This window comes from Grus americana, chromosome 29, assembly GCF_028858705.1.
Source record: "Grus americana isolate bGruAme1 chromosome 29, bGruAme1.mat, whole genome shotgun sequence".
NCBI lineage: Eukaryota > Metazoa > Chordata > Aves > Gruiformes > Gruidae > Grus > Grus americana.
Genome location: NC_072880.1, coordinates 1,508,016 through 1,533,449, shown reverse-complemented (window position 1 = coordinate 1,533,449; position 25,434 = coordinate 1,508,016). Strand labels below are relative to the sequence as shown.

The following is a 25,434-nucleotide window of genomic DNA, read 5'->3' as shown; positions in this document are numbered from 1 at the left end:
TTGGTTACGCCTTTCTGCTCCCCTAACAGCTGAGCAGAATCCCAGCTCCAGCCTCATGGAGGCTTTGAAGTCGCTGAGTTACACTGTGGTTACTGCAGGGTAATGGTGGTGGGTGAGGGGTCTCTTTCTTCTTCACACTGCTGTATTGCATGAAAAATCAGAATAAATAGCTGATGACTGCACTGACTGCTGCCATCCTTCATCCTTGCATCTAATTTCTACAAGGGCTTCAGCCTGGTTGGAGGGTGTCCCAGTTCAGATCACACATTCCTCCTAAGCCCAGGCACTAGATCCAGACAAGGGCTGCTGAAAATCCCAACAAATCCTCCCTACTACACGTCTAGAGCCCACATACCTCTCAAACTCTGGCCCTCTCTACTGATCTGCATGATTTCAGGGGCTCCCATTGCAGCCTGCATGTGATGTGGTCCGAGATGCACACAGGGACATGCGGTTCTGCCCGTGTGCTCCGGCTTCCATGGCAGACGTGCACTACGGGGAGAGCCAGCAGTCCACAGCCATCCAGATGCACATTTTCCTGGCCACATGCACCCATCTGCCTTTTACGCTGGGCTGCCCCATACCTGGGACCACTCCTGGATCCTTGGGCAAGAGAGAGGCAGCAGCATGGCACAGAACATGCACTGGATCTCACACGTGGTGCACGAGGCTGGAGATGGAGGCGTCCCTGACCCTCCCTAGAGAAAACCAGATTTTATTCACTTTTTCTTGAGCAAGAAAGAACCAATTCCCTCAGCAGCAGATGGGGCTGCAATTGTGCAAGAAGACAGAGAGAGAGAAGCGAGGACAACCCCAGCACCATTTGCTTCTTGCTCTTAAATGCAACCAGAGCCCACTGGCTGGTATCGGGGCCAGGCAGGAGGAACAAGGGCATCTCAGGTCCACCACAGCCTGATGCAGCCTCAGCAGCAGCACCCAGGGCTTCTTGCTCACCTAGCCACAGTCACCATCCCGTGATGCTTTGAACCTGGCGCCAAAGGGACCCAGAAGGGTCTGTCCCAGCCAGGGGCAGGCAGATGCACGGGGCGATGCTCTCAGCGATGCCCCTTTCACGCGCGTGACAGTCGAACGTCTTGGTAACAAACATATGGTAGCACAGATGGTCTGTCTGCAAACAGGGCCAAAGCCTGGACTGCAAACACCCACAGCAGCAGCAAGAAACAGAAACCTCCTGAAATCCCCCGCTGCAGCCAGGACGGAGCTGGGCCACGACCCCCTCTGGGATTTGCTGTTGCAAAAAGGGAAATAACACTTGTCCCTCTGACCAGCTTGTATTTTATTGTCAAAGGAGCACAGAGAGGAGTTTGCAAAATGCAGGTGGAAGTGCAAAATCCAAGAAGAGCAACAGGTTTCCTGCCCTCGGCACCCGGGTTTGGAAAAGCTTTTTGATGTACCTAGACTGAACTGTTTCCAGTTTGGGAGGGGCTGGGTGAGGGGAGGGGAAGTGTTTTTTCTCCCAATACATGGGGAAAAAAAGGAGAGTTTCAAGGCAGGAAATTAGGACAAGAAAGGAAAATATATTGGGGACGGTTGTCCCTCCAATTTGCTGCTTCCCTTTCTCCTGCTCTATGCTGAGCCACAGCATCCCCGACCTCTCTGCTCCAGGATCCCCCCAAATCTTTTGGGGAAACGCAGCAGCGCCCATGGCTGGGAGTCACAGGGAAATCCGGCCCTGGGCGGGCAATTCTGCGTCAGCGCCGGTTGCAAAGGCGCGGAGACGGATGCTACAACTGTGGCACAGCTGTGCAAACACGGGTAAACACCACAGGTCTGAGCAGCTTCCCTGGCTCCCAACGGATGGGGAGCGGCCGGGAGTCATCGCCCCGCATGCTGGTTTCCGAGCGGCACAAGCTCCACAGCCCCCATCCTCTATTGGAGCACATCACTTAATTTTCTAGATGCCTTTTGTGTCCCTCCTGTCCCCCCTCCACCCCAGGGGTGGGCAGCCCCAGCTGTGCGGGCAGCGGAATGCTGCCTGCTCACCTATGCTTGATCTGCCTTTACCGGTCTCATTAGAAAAGCTGGGGAAGCCCAAATCTCACCATGGCAAAAAGAAACACTGAGGATGCTCTGGGTAGCAGTGAGGGAGCCCTGGGGCAGGGGGCTTAGCCCTGAGCCTGGGAGCCGTAAAAGGGACGAGTGGCAAAGGACCGAAGGGAGAAAACTGGCAAGAATGAGAAAATGTAAGTGTAAATAACTGTGAAGAATAAAACTCGGGAGGAAAGGGATGGAGAGTCTAGCAGAGGGGGCTGCAGACGCCTCCAGAGCCGCCGTTAAGAGCTGACGATTGCCCAATGCAAGCCAGGGGCTGAGTCAGGGCTGGGAAGGGCGGTGGCTGCGGGGTGAGGCTCAGAACCACCCCGGCTCCTGCTTTGCCACATCGCACCGCAGCCGTGCTGAGGACCGAGCCCCTTCCTTGCACCCCAGCCATGGTGAGTGCTCCCGGACCCCGGGACGGGGAGAAAAGGCGGCTTCCTAAGGGCAGGAGGGTGATGGCAAAGGAGCGTTTCCCGCAAGCGGACCCAGAGCTGAAGGCAGAGACGCACTTTGGCACGGGAAATGGCAGACAGCGCCAAGGGCTGAGCTAAATCTCTGCCGGGAATGAGCCCTGGGCGCGGGAAGAGGGTGCAGAGCTAGAGAGGGAGGGCAGAGGGTCCCTGGGGGTGTGGGGGACCAGAGGGGGGCATTGGTGCTGTTCCCCCATCCCTTCCTCTCCTTTTTCCCCGCTGATGCCTCAGACTCAGGGCTGCAGCTCTGCCTCCACCGTCCTGTTCCCCCCCACACCAGGGTGCAGAGGAGCCAAGAGCTGAGGACCCATGGCTGAAGGAGGAAGCAAATCAGCTCCTCTCACATTAACCAAAAAAGGCTGAATTGAGCCTCAGGCAGGGCAGGATGTGGCAGGGAGGCCCCAGGCAGGGAAGGGCGGATTCCCCCCAGCTCTCCCTGCAATGCCCTTCCCCAAAAAAACTGGAGCCATGGGGAGAGGGAAAAGAGCCCCACATCCCCCCATCTCCCTCACCTCGCCCTGTCCAGCCCCCCCGGAGAAGCCAGCCCAGCTCCACCCGGACGCAAGAGTTGGGGAGTAAACTCTGGTCGACTGTTTCTCTCATGACTCATTTCTCCTTTGTCCAGACAGGGTAGGGGGAGGGAAAGGGGGAGGCAGGCTTATCTTTCCAGAAAAGCAGCTCTAGCCAAACCGTGATGGAGAGCATGGAAAAAACTAGTCGCTGTGGTTGCAGCGCGAGCTCTTCCCAGTCCAGAACACTCCTCTGATAGGAGCCGACACCTCCCGAGGGGATTTTCCATGAACCACTCCCCAATCCCCTGGGTCCTTCCTGCACCACAGTGCAGTGCCAAGGCATCAGAGAAATTAATACCAAAGAAAAATGCTGCTGGACAGGTTGAGCATAGGAGAGTCCTTGAGAAAAGCAATCGCAGGAGGCCCCCCTCAGCCCAGCCTTCCGCCAGAAACAGTCGGGTTGCTCTTCCGCAAGCCCAGAGCTCCCCACAGCGCTCGCCTGAACTTGCTCTTGCTCCTGCAGCCCACGGAGACCGAACGCTGCATCGAGTCCCTGCTCGCCGTCTTCCAGCGGTACGCGGGACGCGATGGGAACAACTGCACGCTTTCCAAGAGGGAGTTCCTGGCCTTCATGAACACCGAGCTGGCTGCCTTCACGAAGGTGAGTGTGCAAAACCCAGGCCAGAACTCTCTCGTGACACGCGCTTTGGCCCCCGTGCAGCAGTTAAAGGCTCTGACCCCACAAGCAGCGGCTGCACCTGGGGCAGGGGGGGTTCAGCGAGGGGGTCCTTTACCTCGAGGCAGACATCGAGTCCCATCTCTTTGGTCTTTTGCAGAATCAGAAGGACCCAGGTGTCGTGGACAGGATGATGAAGAAACTCGATTTGAACAGCGACGGGCAGCTAGATTTCCAGGAGTTCCTGAACCTCATCGGGGGCATTGCGGTGGCCTGCCACAACAGCCTGGTTGTTAACGCCCCTACCCCTTAGCCCTGGCTGCTGTGATTCCCCCGCCGCTGTGAACATTCCTCGAACAAGACCGACGCAAAGCTGGAAGTAGTGCCTTTAAGATGGGGACATCCCCATTCCTCATTTTTACGTATAAAATAAAAGGTTTAAAATCCTAGCGTAAGGCATGGTTTTATTGCAGCATTATGAGCGAGGAGAAAGCGCTGGGAAAGCGGTCGAGCCACTGAGGGAGCAGGATCTCCAGGTTCTACCCTCTGCTTCTCCGCTGATGCGAGAACATGCGTGTTCTCATCCTTGTCACTAGGATCTGCCCGGCTTCGGAGATCCTCCAGCCTGTTAAATACTATGGGGAAAGGTACAGTAACACTAAAGGCTACAAATACGCAAGGTAAATGCAAAGACAGGAGCATTACCAGTAAGGATAATTTGAGCAGTGGCAACAGCAATTACACACTAATAATTAGCAGAAGCAGCCCCTGCTGGCATGATAAATTATTTCAGGACTACAGCCTCCATTTTCTGGAAACTTCAAAACCTTCCAAGTTTGGTAGCTTAAAAGTGCAAGAGAGAGAAATGACAGAGGGGGGGGGGGGATGAGAGGAAATCAAGTCTAACCTCTCTTCTATCTTAGTAAGACCAACTGAGCTACAAAACAGGAAGATCAAGATGGTCAACTGACTTTATTCATGAGAGAAGCCGATTATTTTGAGAAACGTTGCTAAGACAACAAAACAAAAAGTCAACACTAGCGCTTGGATGCCGAGCTGCTCTTTTGCCACTTCCAAGGGCAGCAGGGACAGGCTCTGCGCTGGCCCTGGTTCCACACAGTGCTGCGCTCCCCTGAGAGCCAAGCTCGGCTCCTCCTGCTCTCCAGGCTGCAGCAGCATCTTTGAGCTCTTCTTTCAGGAGCCCAACGTTAAAGGATGTAAAGGGGCAGCTGCTGCCTCTCAAGTGGTTTCTACAGAGCACACCGCGTGGTAACCAGGGCTCAGCAAGAGCCACTCACTCTGGAAAAGATCTGCCTTGAGACAACGGTACAGAGAAACCTCACATCAGCTGGATTTGGAAACAGAAACGCAAGTTGCTACTACTTGGAAGCAGTTAAGAGTCTCACTACAGCATTCCCAGGTGGGGAAGAGCAGGTAAGACACAGCACAGGCACGGCTACGCTAAAGAGACTAGATGAGAAGCTGGAATGGTGGGAGGCGAAAGTTTCCACACTGTGCTGTGAAACGGGACTGTGTGATCTCACACCTCCCCAGGACAGGCATGCCCTAGCGGAACTGGAGTGGGCTGATCCGCAGCCCGATGACATCTTTGCCGATCTCTGTCACCTGAGGAATAAAAAGGAGATGATTAATGCTTAAAAACGACTCAACAGCCCAACCCCGTACGCAGCATTCAGAGCCTAGACGGTTCTCGAGAATGCAGGCTGCCGATCCCTGCAACGTCAGTCCCTGAAGGCAGCATTTAAACGACACAGTATTTCACAATTCCCAAACCGTTCCACCTCACGTGCCAAGTCCTCCAACGTCCAACTTGACCCACAAGCCGTGCCAAGTCAGTTTAGGGTTAGGTGGTAACAGAGGTTGAGACTCCCTTACTGTAGTGACGCGGCAGATCTGCCCATGGAACTCGGGGCAGTAGCAGGCTCCGCTGAGCGGACACTTCTCCACGGGTTTGCCACGATAGATGGGTCGGTAAGAGGCGGCACAGATGTCAAAGGGGTTGTGCATGTCATAGTTGAGCTGGTAGGTGTCAGTGGGATTCTTCTCACACGCTGACAAGATCTTGCGAGTCTGCAAAAAAAAGCAACGCCGTTGACCCAAGGGTAGCTAGGACGCAGTTCAAATCGGGTCTGCCACAGCAGATATTTCTGGCCATGCACCTCACAGACGTACCTGCTGGGCCACCTCAGGCTTTGGACCCAGCTCCAGCAGCCGACGGGCAAAAGTAGCAGCTGTCTTGAAGTTTTTGAGTTTGAAAAAGAGGTTGAGAGCTGTACGCAGCACCAGGATCATGTGGACAGGCTGCAGGTTGGAGTGGGTGAAGTAGGCAGCCATCTGCATTAGAGAGGAGGGAAAATAGGGATAAATCACTACCAACCACAGGAAAAACTGGATGCCCTGAAAACGGTGCAAGAAACCCCTCCCGGGTAACCACTGCCACATCTGCTTTAAAGGAGGAAATGGCAGAATTCAGGATTCCCGATGCCTTTTTAAACCCAAAGGCTACTTCCCCCTCATCTCCCTCCTAGTGAAGAAATTCACAGAGTTTCTATACCTCGCAGATTCGCTTCTGCTGCTCCAGGGTCTCTTTGGGAAGCTTCTTCCGCTCAATCTCCATCGAAAGTCCTACAATATACTCCCGGCAAATGGCTATCAGCTGCTGGGCCTTTGAGAGAGGGAGACAGAGTCAAGCATTTGGCCTCCTGCCCCACAGGCATGCAGACAGCAGACAGAAGAGTCTGCCTCTCACCTCAGCAATCTCCTGCTTGTTGTCCACCACCAGCAAGGGCACGCTGAGCAAGATGGAGCGGAACTTCTCCACGGCCTCCTCAAACTTGCCAGCCGTAGTGAGCTGGTAGCACAGCTGCAGGCGCTGGATCAGGTCGTTGAGTTTCAGTCCAACAGCAGGGAGGGCGTTCTTCAAACCAGCTTCTTTCCTGGGGGCACCAAAGAGGGGTTGGGGGTACAAATGGGACCACTGCAGACACCAGCAAGAACACACACACAGTCAGCTTGACTGCAACTTGTCAGAAATGTTTTGACCGAGGGCCAAGCTGTTTTTCTTTGCCATTAGCTTAGCACAAAAGACATCTGTGCTTCCATAATTCTGCCACCCACAATGCCCAGCTCTGCCTGCATTAGCGCAGGCTGGGAAGTCTGGCTTATTTTTCTACAGTGGCTTCCAGGCGCCACTGTAAAAAACACACCTGTGGTTCTCTAAACGCCTCAGGCCAGCTTTGACAGAGGCAGAGTATTAGTGCTAGAAAACACAGCATCTCAACTACCTCACCCTGGTTTTAGTCTCTAAAAAAAATATGAAAGCAGTTATTTAACATCTTTACATCTACAGGCAGCAGAAAAATCCCAGTGAAGACAGAACGCTCCGTATTTATATCCCTCCATATTTATATCGAGCAAACAGGCAGGTTCCTCCCTTCGCAACAGAGGGAGGAGACATTTCTGGCTACAACTGTCAAGGAGTCTGGGAGGTATATGGCACAAGGGAAAGAACACAGAAAAGGAGGTAACCTGATTGCTTACCAGTTGCGATGTGGATATCCATACATGGTAGGGAGACATGGCAGGGCTTGGTAGGTGGTACGGCCACGGGCATAGGTCTGAAGGAACAGCTGCTTGTAGGGTCCAAAGTTTGTTACTCCCACCTGGTCATGGAGGAGCTGAAAGAGACATTGATCTGCTGAGTAAAAGTTGTCCAAGGCTGTACAAAGGCTGCACAGACATCACTCAGGCTCACAGCACCTCTTATTTTATACCCAGAGAAAACAATGCACAACATGATACACAACAGGACACAAAACGAAGCTTCAGATCAGAGACAAAAATACACGGGGACAAGGGCACAATCTTTTCCCTAGAAAATCCAGAGAAAACTTACCCTCATTGCTGTCTCAAAGGAGCCTGCCAGAATGTGGTCAACGGGAAGCTGAGAATTGTTACACCACACCTACAAGAACAGAAGGGAAACATATACAGGAGGAATTGTGTATACACACATATTTGTCTTACCTGCCCTCATCACCCCTAATTCCCCTTAACAAGTCCCTATGCTGGGCTCACAGATGAATGCTAACAAGGACTAAACCCAAAAAAAGAAGTGCCAAAGTAGAAAGTTTCTGAGAAAGGCAATCAAAGATTTGTGGCACTACCTGAGCTGGGCTGGTGCCCTTGGTGGGTGGCACAAAGAATCCGTCCTCTGCTGCTCCTGCCGGACCAGCAGGAACATCCTGGGGAAACAGAGAGAGCAGTGATTAGTGTGGAAGTTTCCAGCACCCAGATGAAATCAGAGCTGGCCACAGCTGTGGTGACCAAGTCTCTGAAGAAGCCCAGAAGACATTTCCCACCCCACCGCCACCACAAGCTGTCATTGCCCTCCCACGTAACTACAACTGGGTGACTTAAGAAGCCTCCCAGAAGCCTCCTACCAGTTCAGGGGGAAGATCCAAATCTTCTTCGACTTCCCATCCACCTCCTTCTTCCTGTCCTTTACCTAGACCTTCCTCCCCAAAGCCCTCTCCAGCATCCACAAAGCCATCTGCACGGAAGGGGCAGGGGGGAAATAGTCAGAGCTCTTACACAGGCACACACTTAGACTTCTCCAAGAAAAAACTCTTGGATTCACCCACCTTCATCCAGCTGCAACTCTGCATCTTCTCCCCAGCCTTCGGTGCCAACAGTGTCGATATCAATATCAGCAGCCAAGGCACCCCCTTTGCCTACAAAAAGGGCAGAATCCTTCATTTACTCATCTCCAAGTGGGTCAGGTGTTTAGCAAAGAATTATGTTGGGCCAGCACCCTCCCCTCCAAATGTCAAGTCCCATCTTGTGCTAAAAGGCCAAAGATTTGAGAGATTTGCCAAAGACAGTGTAAATGCCAAGCTGGGTTCCAACCTCTGCTAGTAACACACAACAAATCTGAGGTTAACAGCAACAGATCAGGAGCCACGGAGACAAGTATCTCCATTCTGCACATCCCAGCTTAATGCAACTTTCCAAGTACAAAGCAATACCTTTGCTAGCAATTGTTCCTTCAAAGAACCCCTTGGAGACAGTCAGCAACGGCCAGTTGGTATCCAGAGGCATGACAGGAGCAGGAGGCTGCAGCAGCTTTGCATTGTGATCGATGTCTGGAATCTGAGCAGAGAGGAGCAGAAAACAGTTAAAGGCCACATCAGGAAAATCACATTCTTCGACCTACCCGCCTCTAAGCGGTGCAGTCTCAAGCCTGATAAGCAGTGACTGGAGTAGAGATGGATCCTCCCTCCCAGAAAGGAGCCACTCTCGCTAACACCACATCCCACTGTCATCTTCTTCCCAAACTCCAGAGCTCGTATAACGAAGTAGGAAGCATTAAATCAGTTTGCTAACCGTTTCCTTTTCAGGATCAAATGTTTCCTTCAGGCTTTCAGCTTCCTCATCCAGACCATGAGTTGCAGCCGTGAGGTAGGCCAGGGACTCTGAAATGGGATGTAACTAACATGAGTGCGTGTTCTTCGCTGCCCAAAGAAAGAAAACTTCTCATGGCAGCACACATGGCCACACTCTCACAAAGGAAAGATGAGCAGCATACCAAGGTGCAGAATCACACCTGGAGGGGTGTCATGGGATTCAGGACTAGAATGTGCAGGCAATGACTGACCATTTGAACATGTTCTATAGTTGACTCAGGTCTCCTGGATGATATTCCAGCTCTTGGGTTACTTTCTGCTCATCTGATTCAGTTTCTCAGATAAGGGATTACACTGATCCGCCTCCAAAAAATTACTGTTCATCTCAAGAACCTCTCCAGCTTCTCTCCATCCCACAGGGACATCAATTAGTCTGATATTACTCACTTTGCCCACAGTTCTTCAGGATCCTCACTCTCTCTGCCACATCTCCTAGATACAAGGCATTCTGGTAGTGGCCACTCATATCTTTACGGATCTCAGCTAAGCAAAAAGACAAAAAAAAAAGTCACGATAGCTTTGCTGTTCTTAGCTTCCACTGTGATGCTGCTCCTTCCCTCAGATCCTCTTATCTCATTCTTCTTTGCCACCACCCTGGCACTCACCTATCTTCATCATCTTCCGAAGCTTCTCCAGATTGCCAGTGATAAGATAGAGGAAGGAGAGCCTATCAAAGTTCTTGGTGCGCTGGTAGCACATCTCCACAATCTGGTGATTTCCCTGCAGCAGTGCCACTTCTCCCAGTTTCTCCCAGCAGTTCTTGTCATCCAGAGCTTTGGCTGCTTCCAGAGCAATCTAACAAAAGAATTGACATGGTTACAAGGGCTTTGCAGAAAGCAGTTTTCTCTGCAGGCTTCTGTTAATAATGCCCGTGATGGAAAGCAAGGGATTACAAGGATCACTGCACTAAATCATTCCCCCAGCTGTGGGCCTGTGCCTTAGCAGGGCTACTATCATCCTCAACAATATCACACTCTACTAATTCTTCTTCTTCCTGATATTCCTCCTTGCAGCAAAAAGTAAGGCTTGTAAGCGACACCCTAGAGGGGATGTCTTTCTCACAGCACCTGCTGCCACCTTACCTCAATGTTACCACACTCCAGCGCCAGACTGAAACGGGTCTTCTCATCCTTGACAAAGTGCAGGGCCACCTCTGGGTAGCCTTTTTTCTGCAGGTAGGCAATGATGGACTGGCCCACAAGCTTAGCGTTCCGCACCATGTGCAGCACCTGCAAACAAAAGGTCCAGGCACTGATGCTGTCAACACCACTTGCGAATGATTTCCCTTTACCCTCAGGTATAGGTCAAGGAAGACCACAGGCTTTCTCATGTCTCCTCACCTCATCATACTTTCTGTTGATCAATGCCAGCTTGAATTTGAATTCTGTGGGATCGATAGTGAGGACCCTGGGGCGGCACTCTCTGTCCAGGCAGTACACGTTGTTCCCCTTCACGCGGGTAACGTAGATAGGTAGGTCCAGGGTGCGGATGATTCCGTGATCCCTATGCCAACACACAGCACACGTGTGACGTGCATGCCAACGCAACACATCTGTATGACCATGTCCCCTACCTCAAAGGAGGCTCAACACTCTATACGTTATTTTAGCCTGCAATATAAAAGCAAGCCAGCCATCCAGCCCAGCGATAAAGTACCAGCGCACAGGGTAAGCAACCAAATGTGAGTATTTAGCTCTAGCTGTCTTTGCGTAGCTCCATGCTGTAATAAAAGTGCCGTTTCACAAGCACCAGTTTCGGTGTCTGCCAAAAAAACCCCAAGGCAATCTGCACAAGGCCTGCCAGTTCGAGGACTCAGCGCATGACTCCCAGACTCACCCTGTGGTGACGGCATATTTGATGTGATTGCTGGTGGTATAGATGAAAACACCGCTTTCGTCCCAGGCACCGCTCTTGACACGGATGTTTTCATGGATGTTACACAGTGACTCCAGCTTCCTGTTGCAGATCATGATGGCTGGAGAGGAAAGCCAAAAGAAGTAAGGCTAGAGAACCCTCTACCGTCAAACATCTGCCTCTGAATTACGGCTTCTCTCTTCCACAGTCCCAGCCACAGAAACTATATTCAGAGTGGCAGACACTAAGGACGTGATGGCAACCACAACTAAATTGTCACCATCTGCCTTTGTTTTATGAAAGAGATTAGCTGGATCATTATAAGGAGTACAAGAAGCCCTCTGTTTTACGAGCTTACAGAAAGGTTTTGCTGAAGAGACAAAGTGGCAGGGCCCACACGGTGAATGTCTTCAGCTGCACCTTCACAGCTCGCCATGGCACTGAATGGTTTCTCTAGCAAGCACTCTACTCCCAACCGACGAAGGACCCAGTGTGCGCTAAGTTCCAGGTGAAACACTGTGTCCCCCTGCCGCTTACCATGCTTAGCCAGCAGAGCCACGTGGGACATGTCAGCCGACCAGATGACGTATTTCACCTTGGAGATCTTCACTGAGGCCAGAGTTCTGGGAAAGGACAGCACTGACATCAGCAAGTTGAACAATACCCCTTCACAGCAAGCTCTGTGATCAAGCTCTGTATGATAACTACCAGTACCCGATAGCCTGAACCCAAATTGCAGATGCTCTGAAGCCCCTTTTTGCCATTCTGGAGCTCTAAAATCATGAGGCAGGACTGAGCATCTCTGCAGTCCAGTACAGCAAAACAAACCTCTCTCCATACCTGTGCAGTAACAAATGTATTTGAGTGACAATTGACTTCAAAACTTAGATTTCTGAGGGGGGGTTTAGGGATAGATTTAACAGAAGGAGGGAAATAAGGTATTTCCAAGCAGCATTTGCATTGTTTAATTTACTTGTAACTTTCCCAACAATACCAGAAAGACAAAGGCATACAAATAAGCAAATGAGGGAAGTTCTGGGGCATAAGCAATCAACACACACCGTATCTATCTACAGATAATCCAGAACCTTCTCAAGCCTACAAAGATGGCCAGAAGCATCAACTCCTTGCCCATTTCTTTGTGGCCAGCAACACGTACGCCAGCACAACCATCCTGACAAAAGAGTATTTTGAGCAGATATAAAACGTTAAGGGACAAGACATCAGGCAAGCTTAGCTTGATTGAGTTTGGGTTTTTTGATTTCTCTCCACTTTTATAGCACCCGATTCTGTAGTCACAGGATTTACTGGGGTATGGCACACATCTCCCTGTGATCAATGGCACGATGCCTGCAGCATAAATTGCACCTTGGCTATGTTTACACTCTGCTCTTCGTAACAGTTGTTAGCCGTGGTTTGGATCAGTCTGACGCAGCCTGCAGCTGATGCTAAATTCTGGAGTGCATTAATAGCTATTACTTGTCCCCAGAGGGCATACGCCAGCAGGATTACAATATTAAAACTTCTCCCGGCAGACTGGATCTTACCGCTTCTGCTGCACGTCGAAGAGGGTGATGGAGTCTGCATCTCTCAGTAACAGGTTCCCTGTGCCAGCATAGAAAATCTCATCACAGTTCGGCACCTGCACCTTCTTCGTGATCTCATTCTTCAGGTTTTTGATTAGGATCTGCCATTTGATGAGAGGAAATGTAACAGCACAGGACAGTTAGGTAGATTCTACAAAGAAATTTAGGATTGTTTTAACTCAGAATTTTTGTATAGCTGAACCTCAGTGACAAGAGGCCAAAATAAGAGCTGCACCCTTTCTCAAAGCAGGATCACACTTTATCCTGCTAGAAAAACCCAACCACAAGCTTGTCAGGGTGCAGACAGAGTGTATCCCACTGCTGTCATTACTTGCTGGCTGATACAGTTTGCAAACCCTCTCTACAATGAGCGTATGAACAAAGTAAATATTAGGGAACAGTGAGAGAGAACACAGTGTAGACAGAAAAAGGAAATGAGGAAGCTAAGAAGGGAGAATGGCAAGCGGAGAAGGGAAAGACAGGAGGAGTACCAGAATAGGTGTGAAATAAAATTTGAGTTTACTATGCCAAAACCCACCCTGAATTAGAAAAAGAAAAGAAAAATACAATATCCTGCATGGGGCAAAGACTTTTCTTCCCCTTCACATCAAGTAAATTCAAGCAGGGAAAACTTTCCCAGACTGTCTTTCCCCCTTCTTTCTTCTATTGCACTCCACAAGTGAGAACAAAGAGCTTTACTAAAAATCTAACCTGTATTTTCACCATTTCCCCATTACTTCCATGCTATGAAAGTGACCTGGGTGGCTTCACAGCCCTGTTCCGGTCAGCTTTCATTCCTGAACTCACCTGCTGTAGCAGCTTCCAGCAACTGAGCTAAGATTTACTGTCAAATACGTTAATATTTCAACTCATTACATTTTCACCATACTATATTTCTTCATGTATGCCTGTAGCCCACTCTCTACCAACAATGCTTTGCCAGTCTACTTGTATCTCCAATAATTCTGTTAACCCAATCTCCCCGTTTTCCATCTGCATGCTTCCAAATGACAACATCCCCCATTAAAAAGATGACCCTATTAAGCTTGTCCCCTTACCGAATGCATGCGATCCAGGACTGCAAAGCGGTTACGAGCTACCCACACAGCTGTTAGCCCGGAGGAACGTTTCCCTTCAGGGGCTAGGGAGAGAAAACGCAGGCAGTGAATAAAACCTCTGGCAGGCTTTTACAGCAACACATTACTCAGTCTTGTTTGATCCCATCTTGGCTGGTGTAGATGCTTCCTACTAATTCATGTTTAACCTGAGGCTATTCACAAGACTCATTTCCTCCCCCCCCCCCCCGCGATGTCCTTTCAGATCTCCGCGCCGCCAGCGCCAGCCCTTCTCTCCAGCCAAGGCACAAGACAAGTGGTTGGCTGTATCGCCAATGCCACTGCTTGGCGCTGAAGTGGGCCATCCTGGGCGACAGCACCGTCTGTCAAGCTAACGAGCAAAGCCTTGCTGGCCAAACGAACTGAGCAGCGAGGGTCCCGGCTTCAATGTAAGCCTCCCCCTTTTTCTCTCTCCCCCCCTGCAAACTGATATAACGAGCTGGAGGAGAAAGGCTGCACTCTCCCCAGCACGCAGCTGTTCTCCCAGTTTTAAAATGCTAATACAAACACAGCACTCAGCACGTCAGACAGCACAGAAAGAACGGGACTGCAGGATGCGCTTCAGATGTGGAGAAGGCTTTGTGCAGCAGCGGAAGGGAACAGAGAAGTGAAGCAAGAGAGCTGCTGCTGTTTTGGTTAAAGAAAAATTTTCTTTAGTTCTCAGCCCCTCTTCTCACCAGTTCTGCTGCTCAACACGAGCGTTTTTGGAGACTCACGCGCTAGACCGAGTGCTATTTCACCAAGCAGAGTGCCATTTGTGGCAGATCTACACCCTAACAAATGATGATTTCGACTTGACTGCCTCGCCCCTCCGCCTTCATTTACTACTCAAGACAAGAAAGATTTGTCTGAATTCAATTCCCAGCTCTGCCTGGGGTTTTCTGATGGCAACTTCACCCGTTTTTCTGAATATCCACAACTCAGCATTTTTCCTGTCTTTAAATCTTTAACACTGACTGTAGATCAGGCAGAAAATGATTGAAATATATTACCCAGATGACTGTTAAAGAGTGGTAAGAAAGCTTAGCTTCCCTTGTAGGTCAGGTAAATAAGCCGAAGGATATGAGGATGACAGCTCCAAGGCACATGTTAAATAACTACATTATATTCCTGGACTACAGATTATATATATAGGAGCTTGTTGGAGAAGATACTTATCAATCAGAAGAATTTTATGCTGCTCTTGAAAAATGCATTAAAAGTGCACGGTTTTCATGAGGCCTAGACATTTCTTCCTCTAGAAGAATAACCCCTTTCCTCATTTAAAGGGTCACAAGCTGGGCGTACCCAGACAAGTCAGCTTTGAACGTCTCAAACTAAATATCTGAAATATATTCAGTAACATTTAATGCATAAAAAGCTCCCTTTCTCTTTCTCTCTCCAAATACACCTGCTGGCTGTACTCAGCAAAGAAATCTTCCCTTCATTAGACCTGCAGAAGTCAGTAAATCTATGAACAAATGAGCTCGATTCCAGTCTAACTCATTCATCACTCCCACTCATTTCAAAATCTTTACTGTCGTGACGACAGAGGCAGAAGGAACCAGCTGGAGTTTCAGATCCCAAATGGAATACATAGTTAGAAGAAAGAATTATATTTTTTCCCCCCCCTAAATCATGTTTTGACTTGTAAATTGCACAAAACTGATCTGGAATTTGCCGAGAGGAAGAATGACTACTGGCACCCTGGCAGCGTCACTTTTACAGCCATTTTTCAGAGTATAAAACCTCTTAGAACAAAACATATCTAGTTAAAATCCATCTCTGTTGACAAGCCAGGAAGGCTGCCTGCTGCGTCAAAAGGGAAAACAGAAAGTTCCTAATAACAAAATTATAAAATATATATTTGTAGCAGTAAAAGTTTGGGATGAACATGAATTTTTCAAGTCAGTATAGTGTGATATAGTGAGCAGGAAGCCTGCCAAATGATGCGTGCTGCAGGGGCATTGGGAAACACGGAGAAAGAGTCCAACAAGAGAGGCTTACAGAAATGAAGCTTTTTTTTTTTATATATAATACACACACACAGTTGGAGAGCGGAGGAGGAGACAGTAATAAAAACTCACAAGGATTAATGTGAAATAAGAAATGCCTACCATCCGGATTCTGGGAGTCTGCATCCTTGGGAATGGTGTATAGGTCATAAGTACTGTTCTCTAAGTTGCTGGCTCTCTGCAGACAGAGGAGGGGGGGAAAAACCCATTTTGAGGTAGGATTTCACAGAACCAACATTCACAGCCCCGTGGAAAGTTCTTTAGCACATTATGCAGCAAAGCTGACTTACTGTGCAGAGAAGGACAGCGTTCTCAGCTGGGTTGTATGACATGTTGAACACGGGGAACTTGGAACCACTGAAGAAGAGTCATGAAGAAAAGAGAAAGTTAGAGTGGACCAAGATTATTTCTACCTAAGTCACCTTCTGGAAAAAGCTCTTAATTTTCTGAAATATATTGAGTACCAGAAAAAGCTCAGTTTTGATGAATTTACTGAATCAAAACCACTTGGAAACATTGTGAAAACATCAGTGTTTCATAAATGAAAGATCTGGCATTTCAGTTTGAAACTTGGGAAAAAAAAAAAAAAAATCTATGCACAGATAAGAAATGACCTAAAAAACTTCCTGTAGGCTTAGTAAATTCATCTGACAGAAGAGTCAGTGGAAACTGAGGAACATGAATACAACACCACGACCCATCCAGAAGCGACAAAATAACAAAGGATTCAGGACGCTGCCAACACCCCTTGTAACACAATGAGCAACCATCTCCTACCTCCGCAGCTGCATGACAGCGACGTCTTTTGAACTGTTGAAATCAAGCTGGCGGAGGAAACGGTCCTTCACGTAATACAGCATGTTCCCATGCACAGCATAAGCAGGCCGCTCGCGCTCCAGTTTGAACACAATCATGCCACCGTCATGGCCTGAGAAAAGACATGCGAGAATTCAAACACGTGAATTAAATCCTTGGCTTTTCTCATTATGAAGATGACACTATCAAGTCCTTCAAAACAAGAAGGAGCCAACAAAAATCATAACCAATGACTGCCAGCCACATCTGCCACTCCTCAGCCTGACTGAATTAAGTGATTCCACGTCTTTTCTCACTAAGGGCCATGTTCCCACCCCCCTTTAGGTTTCCTAATAAATCTGACGCTCTTCTAGAAACAGTTTACCTCACTGTCACAAATTTCTTTAAGCATTACTAGTCCTATAGGTTCCCCTAGGATCTGTCCCGTCCCTTCTTAGCCTTAGAGCATTTCACTAGTTAGTGCAGAGGCTATCTTGTTCTAGCTTTGAACTGCAGCCGATACAATGAGATTGTCTTCCACTCACAGCTCTTGGACACTGCAGGAAATTCAGTAAGGATCTTTTCCCTACAATGCATTTAATAAAAGCATCTGCAGGTCAGTGCGTTCTGCAAAGTGTGCTAAAGAAAAGCAAATCCTACATGGATTTCCTGTATGGAATACATTTTCTTTCCACAGCAACCAGTCAGACATTGAGTAGGAGTTTTTTTTACCTGCAGCAAAGAGGTTGAGGTTGGGATGAGCAGCCAATACCCAAAAGCGATCGTGATCACGCCGAAAGGTCTGGACGCCCGTGCTAAATGTGCAACAGAAGGAATAAGGAATATAAATAAAACTGAAACGTTGGTGTAAACTTCAGTTCCCAAAATGAAGATCCTAAGCTTTGCCATACAGACCATCTCTAGCATTCAGCACGAAGAGTCCACTGAGAGCTCAGCACACTTTATTCAAAGCTTTCTGTCAATAATATACTCTCATTTAACATATTTTCAGCAGCAGTATCACTAGACAAGCCAGCCCTCTTCCCCCGCCTTCAGACAATTACAAGCCTTGCTCTTGGCATGTCTCAGAGGGACAGAAAACGTAAAAAAACATGACTTCTCACTCATGAATTACCAACACTAGCACTGATGTTTTAAGAACTGCTAGTGCTCAGTTTCTGTAAGAATAACTGTAGGTCTTTCGCACGTGTAAAAGCTTTCATAGTAAGATTGAATCAGATGCTTGACAAGCACTAACCGTTTAGACATATCCCAGACACGGATGCTCTTGTCTTCCGAATTGCTGAGGATTAGTTCCTGCCGTGGGTGAAAGACAGCGCACGAGACGTTGTTGTAATGCCCCCGGCAAGTGTCAACCTCCCAGGCCTTCGATTCTAACCAGAAGTGGAAAAGAATGAGGAAAACAATGCTTGAACAGGTGAAGCTCTGCCATAGCAGAAGCACAGCAAGCACTTTATAATAAAGCAAACTGCATCAGCCACTAGTTACTACACCATCCTCTAATTTATGATCTCTCTCTAACTGCTAGCACAGCTCACCTAAGAGAAACAGATAAGACAGATTATTAAAGAGGTGCTAAGAATTGTACATAGTTTAGCTGGACTGAGCTGACAGAAGCACAACCATTCCTGATGGAGGGCTTCTGGCTCTGGAATCATCTCCCTTTCTTATTCCATTGGTGAATATTCAAAAAACTTCAGAGTCAAGTTTTTCTACTACAAGCTTCTCCTCAGCAGCACGTGCAAATCAAAAGCCAGAAGCATCTGCAAGAGAGCCGAGCTCTCCTCAAGCTGCAAAAGTCAATGCTGCTTGGGATTATTTACCACACAGACATGTTTACAAAGTGTAAATTACCTCCAGGTTCAGCCTACAGATGTTCGAATACAAATTTCAACTCTCAACCCCCTTCTCCCTGCCAGCCCCTGGAAAATCCTCTTACCATTCATCCGCCAGATCTTCACTTGCCGATCATCAGCTCCTGACACAATAAGTGGCATCGTGGGGTGGAAGGCAGCCCAGTTCACCCCACGATCGTGGCCCTACAAGCAAAAAGAAAACAATCACTTGAAGCAATTTGGTGACTGAATGGAACAAGCAAAGGAAGGACAAAGCAACAAAGACTGCAGACAGGCTTGCTGAGACACAGCTTCCGCTATTTTTATACACCACGCTGCTCATACCGAAAGCTTACAGAAAGTAAGATTATAGATGCCTGCAATAATAAATGTTGTGGATACCATTCTTCACCAGTAGAGCAAAGCTGAAACTCGGCAGCAGAGCAGCACCACTTCCTAGCTTTAACAAGCCGTTACAGAAGGCTGTCACTGCTATCATCTCCTCTGTTGCTTCCAGTAACACAAAGTAATAACATCTGCTATTCAACTGAGCTTTTGGCTGTACAGAGAAAACTGTATCTGTTTGTTTACAGTGCAAACATCTCCAGAATTCAGATTTTAAACTGAAAAAAAGTAATGTCATAATCTACAAGAGCATATAACTCTATAGAGTTGAGTCAGGTGTTTCAACTCTTTTTTCCTCTGCTATTTCTCTGGGCTTTTAGAGGATCATTAAATAAATCTGAAAAGGCTGTACTGCACACACACGTTAACACCATACCTCGAGAACGTGCTTCACAACTGCATCTGTTGTCCCAAACAAATCCACCCCTGTTATTCCCCTGACATCGGATTCCACAGCTCCAGGGGACAGATTCTTCTTCCTTAGGCCTTGTGGGACAAAGAGGAAGAAGGAGGAGGGGTGGAGGAAGCAAAAAATATATTATCAAGACGTTTCTAATTTAACAAGTTGAGCGCTCTCCTGTACTGTTTACACACATCTTCAGGTGGAAACTGGGTGAGAAACATCCAGGACTGCCTTCCACTTCCTCCAAAAGCGCAAGCTCAGATTAGACGTACCGAAAGGAATGCCTGCAACGCAGCAAGTCGGACGAAGGATCACCTCAGCTCACTGGGACACAGACAGCGGCACCTCAGCAAAGAAGGACTGACACATTCTGATTTCTCTCTCTCTCACCCCTTTGCTAATCTGAGCTTGCACCTTTCCAGGGACTTTCACCCATTCCACTTTGTTGACGTCTTGGTTTTGGATTTGGACAATCTGCCTGGACACAAAATATTTTCAGGAGCTAAAGCTACATGAAATAGAGTCTGTTCCTGCTTCTGAAGAAAGCTAAGTCATCCAAGTTAAAACAGACATGTATCTCCTACCCTTCATGAAAACTCAGTGGAACACAGGAGGGGAAATGAGAATGGAAAAAAGCCTCTGCTCCAACAGTGCACAGGGAAAAGACAACAAGATACAACACACTTAAACCAAAACTTAGAAAATATGCTTTTCCATTTAAAAGTACTTGGCCCAAGGTTGTTATCAGGAAATTTATCAAGGATAAGAAAAACTTGTCTAGGATAAAAGCAGAATCGCACTGGCATGGATACCAACAGAGAGGGATGAGTAAGAAGAAAACAAACAACACCAAAGACAAAAATTATTATTTTCTTGCTGCAATTGTGATAGCTCAACACCTCAACAACCTCTCTGACAAAGTTAGTCTAATGAAACCAACACGTTAAGCAGTGTCTCACAGCAAAGCACAAATGCTCAGCTCATTGAGGTGCACATACAGATGGTTTGGGTAATGGTGAAGGACTTGAATGGTTGAGTAGACACTTCTACAAAGCTGACAGAAAATATCCCAGAAAGGAGGAATAAAAAATACATAATCCAAGAAAAATGAGTGAAGAAACACAAAACTTTTGGAAGAGAAAATACTTGAGCCTTTGACAAGCCAGTGAAACAGGACTGGGACACAAGTGGAAAATTTCTGGCAGAACTGCACAAATCGAGAGGAAAGGCAGGACACTCACAGAACACACCAGCCTCCTGTGTGGCTCTGGGGAGGGAGCAGGGACAGAAAAGGGACTCGGAGCAGAAAGGCAGATATTAGGCATTCTGAGGATAGCTGTTAAGAAAAAAAAAACTGAAAAGGAGACTCAGCTCAACATGCTCACGAGCACTCAGGAGAACAGGTATTAAAATAACCAGAGTAAAGGGGCAACATGCTAACTGTGAAGTTGCAAGTTAGGAGAGAAGGAAGAAGACAGACAGTCCTTTGCAAATTCTTTTGCTCTATTCTCTTCTTCAACGGAAACTAAAGAGGGCTCTTGGGTACAGAGTCTTTGGGTGCAGGGCTCAGGTTCCTTCCTGTCCATGTAATCCATCCACTTCCAGTGGGCAACTGGAGAAGCGCAGTGGAGGCTGAAGATGGTTTTTGCCAGCCACCAACGTGCATCCACTGAAGGTGCTTGAAGAGTGGTGGTCTAGGTCCACAGATGCTATCTGGGGACTCTCAGCTCAGGTCCCCCCAGTCCCGGGGCTTCTCAGGTGATTCTCACTTAAACTGGCCATCCAGATTGATTAAACAGAGCTCTGACAGAATAAGGAAGTTTCCTACCAAGCATCAGACGTCTGCCAACCACAAGTAAGGTTAAACAGGAGCTAGTGCGTGATGTTAGAGCACACACAAAAGCACTCTGATCAGGGCAGGACCACTAACATCCTCCTCGGGGGTTAATACTTATAGAGACAGAGAAAAATAGATTATGTTGTAGTTTCTGCAGGTTAGTATCAGCATCATGAGCAAGGACTTCATTCCACAGCACAGGTGAATAATACAACACAAACGTTCATGCATTTTAATATATATAAACAAGCTTATTCTGACTGCATTCACACAGTCTCTCTCAGGAAATTAGCACGAAACAGACCCTTTAACCTTGAGGATACTTGTTTTACATTGAAGATCCTTTATCGGAAGGTTTCAAACTAAGGAACACTATCTGTATAGGAATTCAAAAAAACAGGGTCATTTCACATTCTGGTGACCAGTACGGGTCACGATCCTTGTCCCTCACACTCTCTGCTGAGGCTGACACTTTTGGGAGGAGGATTTTGGAATGTGACCTTTAAACTCATTTAACTGAGGGCGTCAAAGAACCAGTGCTCGTAATCCCAAAACCCGCTGAAAACAATTCCCACTGATGTCAGCAGAAGCTGCAAGTTAACAGTAGCACTCAGAAACGGGGTTAAAGCTCAACACCAAATGATGCTCTCTAGGACTAATAGACATCAGACAAACTGGGGAAATAATCTTTCCCAGGAGACTGCTAGAGCCAGAACAGAATCCTGCTAAGGACATGTCACTTTGGGGAAAAACTGGGGAGTGGAATAGTATTTTGAATTTGTTTCTCATCTCTCTGTAGGTTTTTCCACACACTAGCATTCTCGGAGTGTCGTGTCTGACTGGAGCGACAGCTGAGTCAATAATTCAGCATGTCTCTAAAACCCCTCATCACATATCAGTCGAGAAAAAAAGGTCTGTACTATCTCCAAAGCAATTTGGCAGCTGGAACGCTGCTGAGAGAGAGTGTTTTGTGCGAGAATGCAGCAGCAAAGCTTACTGGCAGAATAGCTATTAAACTCCCCATGCTGGCAGTACAGAGAGGGGGACAGGTTTTAAATAACCAGGATATCCTGTCCCCAGCCCCTGCTGTTGACACAGCTGGCCGCGTCTGAGCGTGTGCTACAAATAACGCAGCGTGCCCAACCAAAACTGCAATGGCGAGAGCGGCGGGTCAGATCAAGTCTGTCTATCCTGTTGTAACACCACCAGTACTGTCCCCTCTGCCTCCCACTAGTCCTTTATCTCCATCTAATATTTTCTTCATTTAGGGATCCAATTCATTCCCTTAAGTCACCTTCAGGCCCAGGTATAACTGCAAAACAGCTATGATATCAGCAAAGTACTCTGGAGTTTTGACTTGCAACTCCTGCTCTGATCTTTAAGCCACGCTTCATTGTATGAAACGGACAAGCAGACTGAAAAAAGTGGAAAGAATCCCTAATAATATCTTCCTGTCACCGTCCACAACTAGGCTACAAAAAAACCCCAAACACCCTAAAATTACCAAACCCCTACCCTTTTTGCAATCCGTACAGAGGCCTTTTTATCTTTCTCTCAGAACGAATGACTTATTGCTGCCTCTGACAGTTTTTTTAAGGGGATAAAAGGTGATCCAGAAATTTCTAAAATCCTCCTACAAGTCTGGCACATCTGCAAAGCTGATCAGGTGACAACACTATGTCCCTTCTGACAGCAACACTTGTTGTCTATATTGGCTATAAAATCAGACTGGGAGATTAGGTTGCAGAATTTCCACCTTTAGAGGTTTTTTTGGTGGCACAAAGCTACAGCTCACCTCACCTACTGTCGCAGAACACCGGCTTCAAGCAAAAGGGTGGACTAGATGACACCCAGAGCTCCCTTCCAGCCAACACCCTACGACTTCATGGAAACTGAGGGGAACAGGTCCCCGTCAATAGAGACTTTTTAATCTTCTGCATGAGGCTCCTGCAGTCAAGACGCTACTCCTGCTGTCCCCAGATCCGAACTGCTCTTTCCTGCCTGGCTCGGCTTTCAGCAATTGCAGTTTTGAAGTGGGTTTTGCCACCGGGTACCCCCTTGGTCTGGGCAGCTCACCAGAAATATCCCAAACGCGCACAGTCTGATCCAAGCTGGCTGACACTACCAGGTCCTCAGAGGGGTGAAACTGGGCACACATCACATAGTGGTTGTGTCCTGTCAGCACACTACAACAAAAAGGACAGAAAAGACCATTTAAACATAAGGTATATTAATACACATTCCAATAAGCTCAGTCTCAGGAGGGACGATGAGGAATATAGGATTGCTAAATGCTACTCTTCAAGAGTTAGCATGACTGAACACTGAGCGCATCTGTTCTTACGGAGAGCATTCAAGGGCTGATTTTCTGATATCAATAACTTCACAGCCTTCGGCACTAACACATATTATTTTAGCCTCAAAAAATTTTCAACCAAACAACACGTCAATTTATGAATATAAGTCTGGTGGCATCAGAATAAATGAGCAAAAGACAAGATTCTCGGTTCTCTGTCAGTTCTATCCCTTCAACTAAGCACGGTTTCCACTTGAAAACAAAACAAAACAAAGACAGCTCGCCCCCAAACCGTGAAGTTATTTTTTTAAAGCACTCGTTGATTTTTACCAAACACAAGTTCTGGACTGCCAATTCCAAACCCGAATGGTCTGGTCATCAGAAGCACTCAAGATCCAGGGATATTCCTAAAAAGACAAAGTATTCGGTATATGAAGTAACGTGCACCCCAGACATTCCCTCCCCACACGGTATTTTTCAACTGCCCCCAGGAATGACCCTTTTTAAATCTTATTTTAGATCTCATAGGCAGAATTTATGCCTCTTATGCCTCTACAGAAGGCCACCATATCTGGAGGGCACTCATACCAGCAAATCCAGCACAATTTCTTTAGCAAGGATTCCCATCCAGGGAAGCAAAAGAAAGACTCCCTTTCACATACAAAGAAAGCAGGTAAGGGGTAAGGACGAGAGGAGCTTACGTGGTGGAAGAAGGTAGTGCGAATATAATCCAAATGCCCAAGCAGAGTGAAGAGACAACGGCGCAATTTGTAATTCCAGACCTGTACAACACCGAAGCAGAACAATGATGGTACATGCCACTATCCACTAGATTTGTTGTGTGCATTCTCACATTTCAGTTCATCTACAAGCCTCTCTCTCCCATTTTAAAATGTGTTTCTAGCGCGAGCTACAACAAGACTTCAACTTGCTGCAGTTAACTCTAACGTCCCTGAAACAAGACAGACACTATTTCCCTCCCACACGCGCTCTCTCCCATCCTTTATCCAGTTTCTTTGCACATTTGCTCCCCTGGATAATGCCTTTTAAAGAACAAGGGCTAAAGGGGTAAAATTTTACCTTTATTTTGTAATCATCTCCTCCAGAAACAAACAGAGGCTGCTGCTTGTGGAAATCAATGCCTCGAACGGGTCCTACAAATAGGAAGAGCAGGTTGGACACAGCAAGATGGCTGACAGCTGGAGCATTCCCTTGTACCACTTAAAGACTACAGTTTGCATTCCTCCTCGTTCCTGTTGCTACTGATAAATTAAGATCTTCAAAGCAACAATAAAAAGTCATGTAACAGTCCAAGATCCCACTCCCAAAACCATTCCTTTCCACCAAGATGCCTGCAGCAAAACATCCAGGCCCTTCAGATCTGTTTTTACAGGTAACATTTTCACAGCAGAAACAAACCCACTACCCCGCTTTACACGTGCACAAGCAACGTTCAGAGCCTAACGAACTGGCTGCAAAGAAACACAGGTTAAAATAGAGAGGATCGGAAGTCAAACAGGCAGAAGCCTCAGCAACGCTTCAGCAGAGCTTCTCTTACTCCTCTCGCACCCCAGTCTTCCTCCACAAGCAGGTCCCAACACCCTCCCCCCCACCCCCCCCAAGCACACTGACCATCGTGCTCATCGAATTTGTCGATAAGGGTGCACATCCGATAATCCCACAGCTGGATGACGCCATTGTGCAGGCTGGTGAGGATCCACGGCCTCTTGGGGTGAAAGCTGAGCCCTGCCGAGGCACACAGAGACGTGACAGCGAGGCCTCCGCGCACCTGAGGGCCTGGAGCGGGCCTGGAGCAGCCCTGGGGGAGCCGCCCTGGGGGAGCCGCCACCCCCCAGGGACCCTCGGGGCGGGTAAGAGCTCCCGGCACGGCCTCCCCAGGGGTTCCCAACACGGTCCCAACTCGGTCCTGCCATTACCTTTCACCCGGGCCGACTTAGTCTCGAACTTGGTCAGCATCGCCCTCCACCCCGGCCCTCGGCACCACCACCGCCCTCCACGTCGGCGCCCCGGAAGTGCCCCAGCTGACTTCCGCTTCCGCCACCTCCTCAACCATCGAGTCTCAGTCCTCCG

At 48.0% G+C, this 25,434-nt stretch overlaps 2 protein-coding genes across 2 annotated transcripts; one reads left to right on the top strand and one right to left on the bottom strand.

Moving 5' to 3' along the window:
- The first annotated feature begins 2,297 nt into the window (after positions 1–2,297).
- S100A11 (S100 calcium binding protein A11) lies at positions 2,298–4,165 on the top strand. Its single transcript, XM_054806175.1, has 3 exons — positions 2,298–2,453; positions 3,564–3,701; positions 3,877–4,165. The coding sequence occupies exons 1-3, from the start codon at positions 2,451–2,453 to the stop codon at positions 4,027–4,029; spliced, it is 294 nt and encodes a 97-aa protein (XP_054662150.1). The 5' UTR covers positions 2,298–2,450; the 3' UTR covers positions 4,030–4,165.
- Positions 4,164–25,390, bottom strand: COPA (COPI coat complex subunit alpha). Its single transcript, XM_054806174.1, has 33 exons — positions 25,281–25,390; positions 24,976–25,089; positions 24,424–24,497; positions 24,045–24,125; positions 23,674–23,750; positions 23,124–23,233; positions 19,184–19,293; positions 18,507–18,606; positions 17,805–17,940; positions 17,279–17,361; positions 16,529–16,679; positions 16,042–16,108; positions 15,854–15,929; positions 13,701–13,783; positions 12,604–12,743; positions 11,594–11,679; positions 11,039–11,177; positions 10,543–10,705; positions 10,285–10,431; positions 9,808–9,997; positions 9,590–9,685; positions 9,123–9,211; positions 8,765–8,888; positions 8,381–8,470; positions 8,180–8,289; positions 7,904–7,981; positions 7,633–7,701; positions 7,278–7,414; positions 6,487–6,673; positions 6,292–6,402; positions 5,910–6,071; positions 5,613–5,807; positions 4,164–5,342 (listed from the first exon to the last, which is right to left on the bottom strand). Exons 1-33 carry the CDS (start codon positions 25,318–25,320, stop codon positions 5,283–5,285), a joined length of 3,675 nt encoding a protein of 1,224 aa, XP_054662149.1. The 5' UTR covers positions 25,321–25,390; the 3' UTR covers positions 4,164–5,282.
- Positions 25,391–25,434: the final 44 nt, after the last annotated feature.

Bases quoted from the DNA above. Each gene is read 5' to 3' on its own strand.
- S100A11 (XM_054806175.1), top strand. The intron at 3,702-3,876 runs GTGAGTGTGCAA...GGTCTTTTGCAG, and splicing joins AGCTGGCTGCCTTCACGAAG to AATCAGAAGGACCCAGGTGT.
- COPA (XM_054806174.1), bottom strand. From the start codon at position 25,320: ATGCTGACCAAGTTCGAGACTAAGTCGGCCCGGGTGAAAG. The intron at 15,930-16,041 runs GTAAGTCAGCTT...CTCTGTCTGCAG, and splicing joins ACGCTGTCCTTCTCTGCACA to AGAGCCAGCAACTTAGAGAA. The intron at 6,403-6,486 runs GTGAGAGGCAGA...CCTCTCTCAAAG, and splicing joins ACAAGCAGGAGATTGCTGAG to GCCCAGCAGCTGATAGCCAT.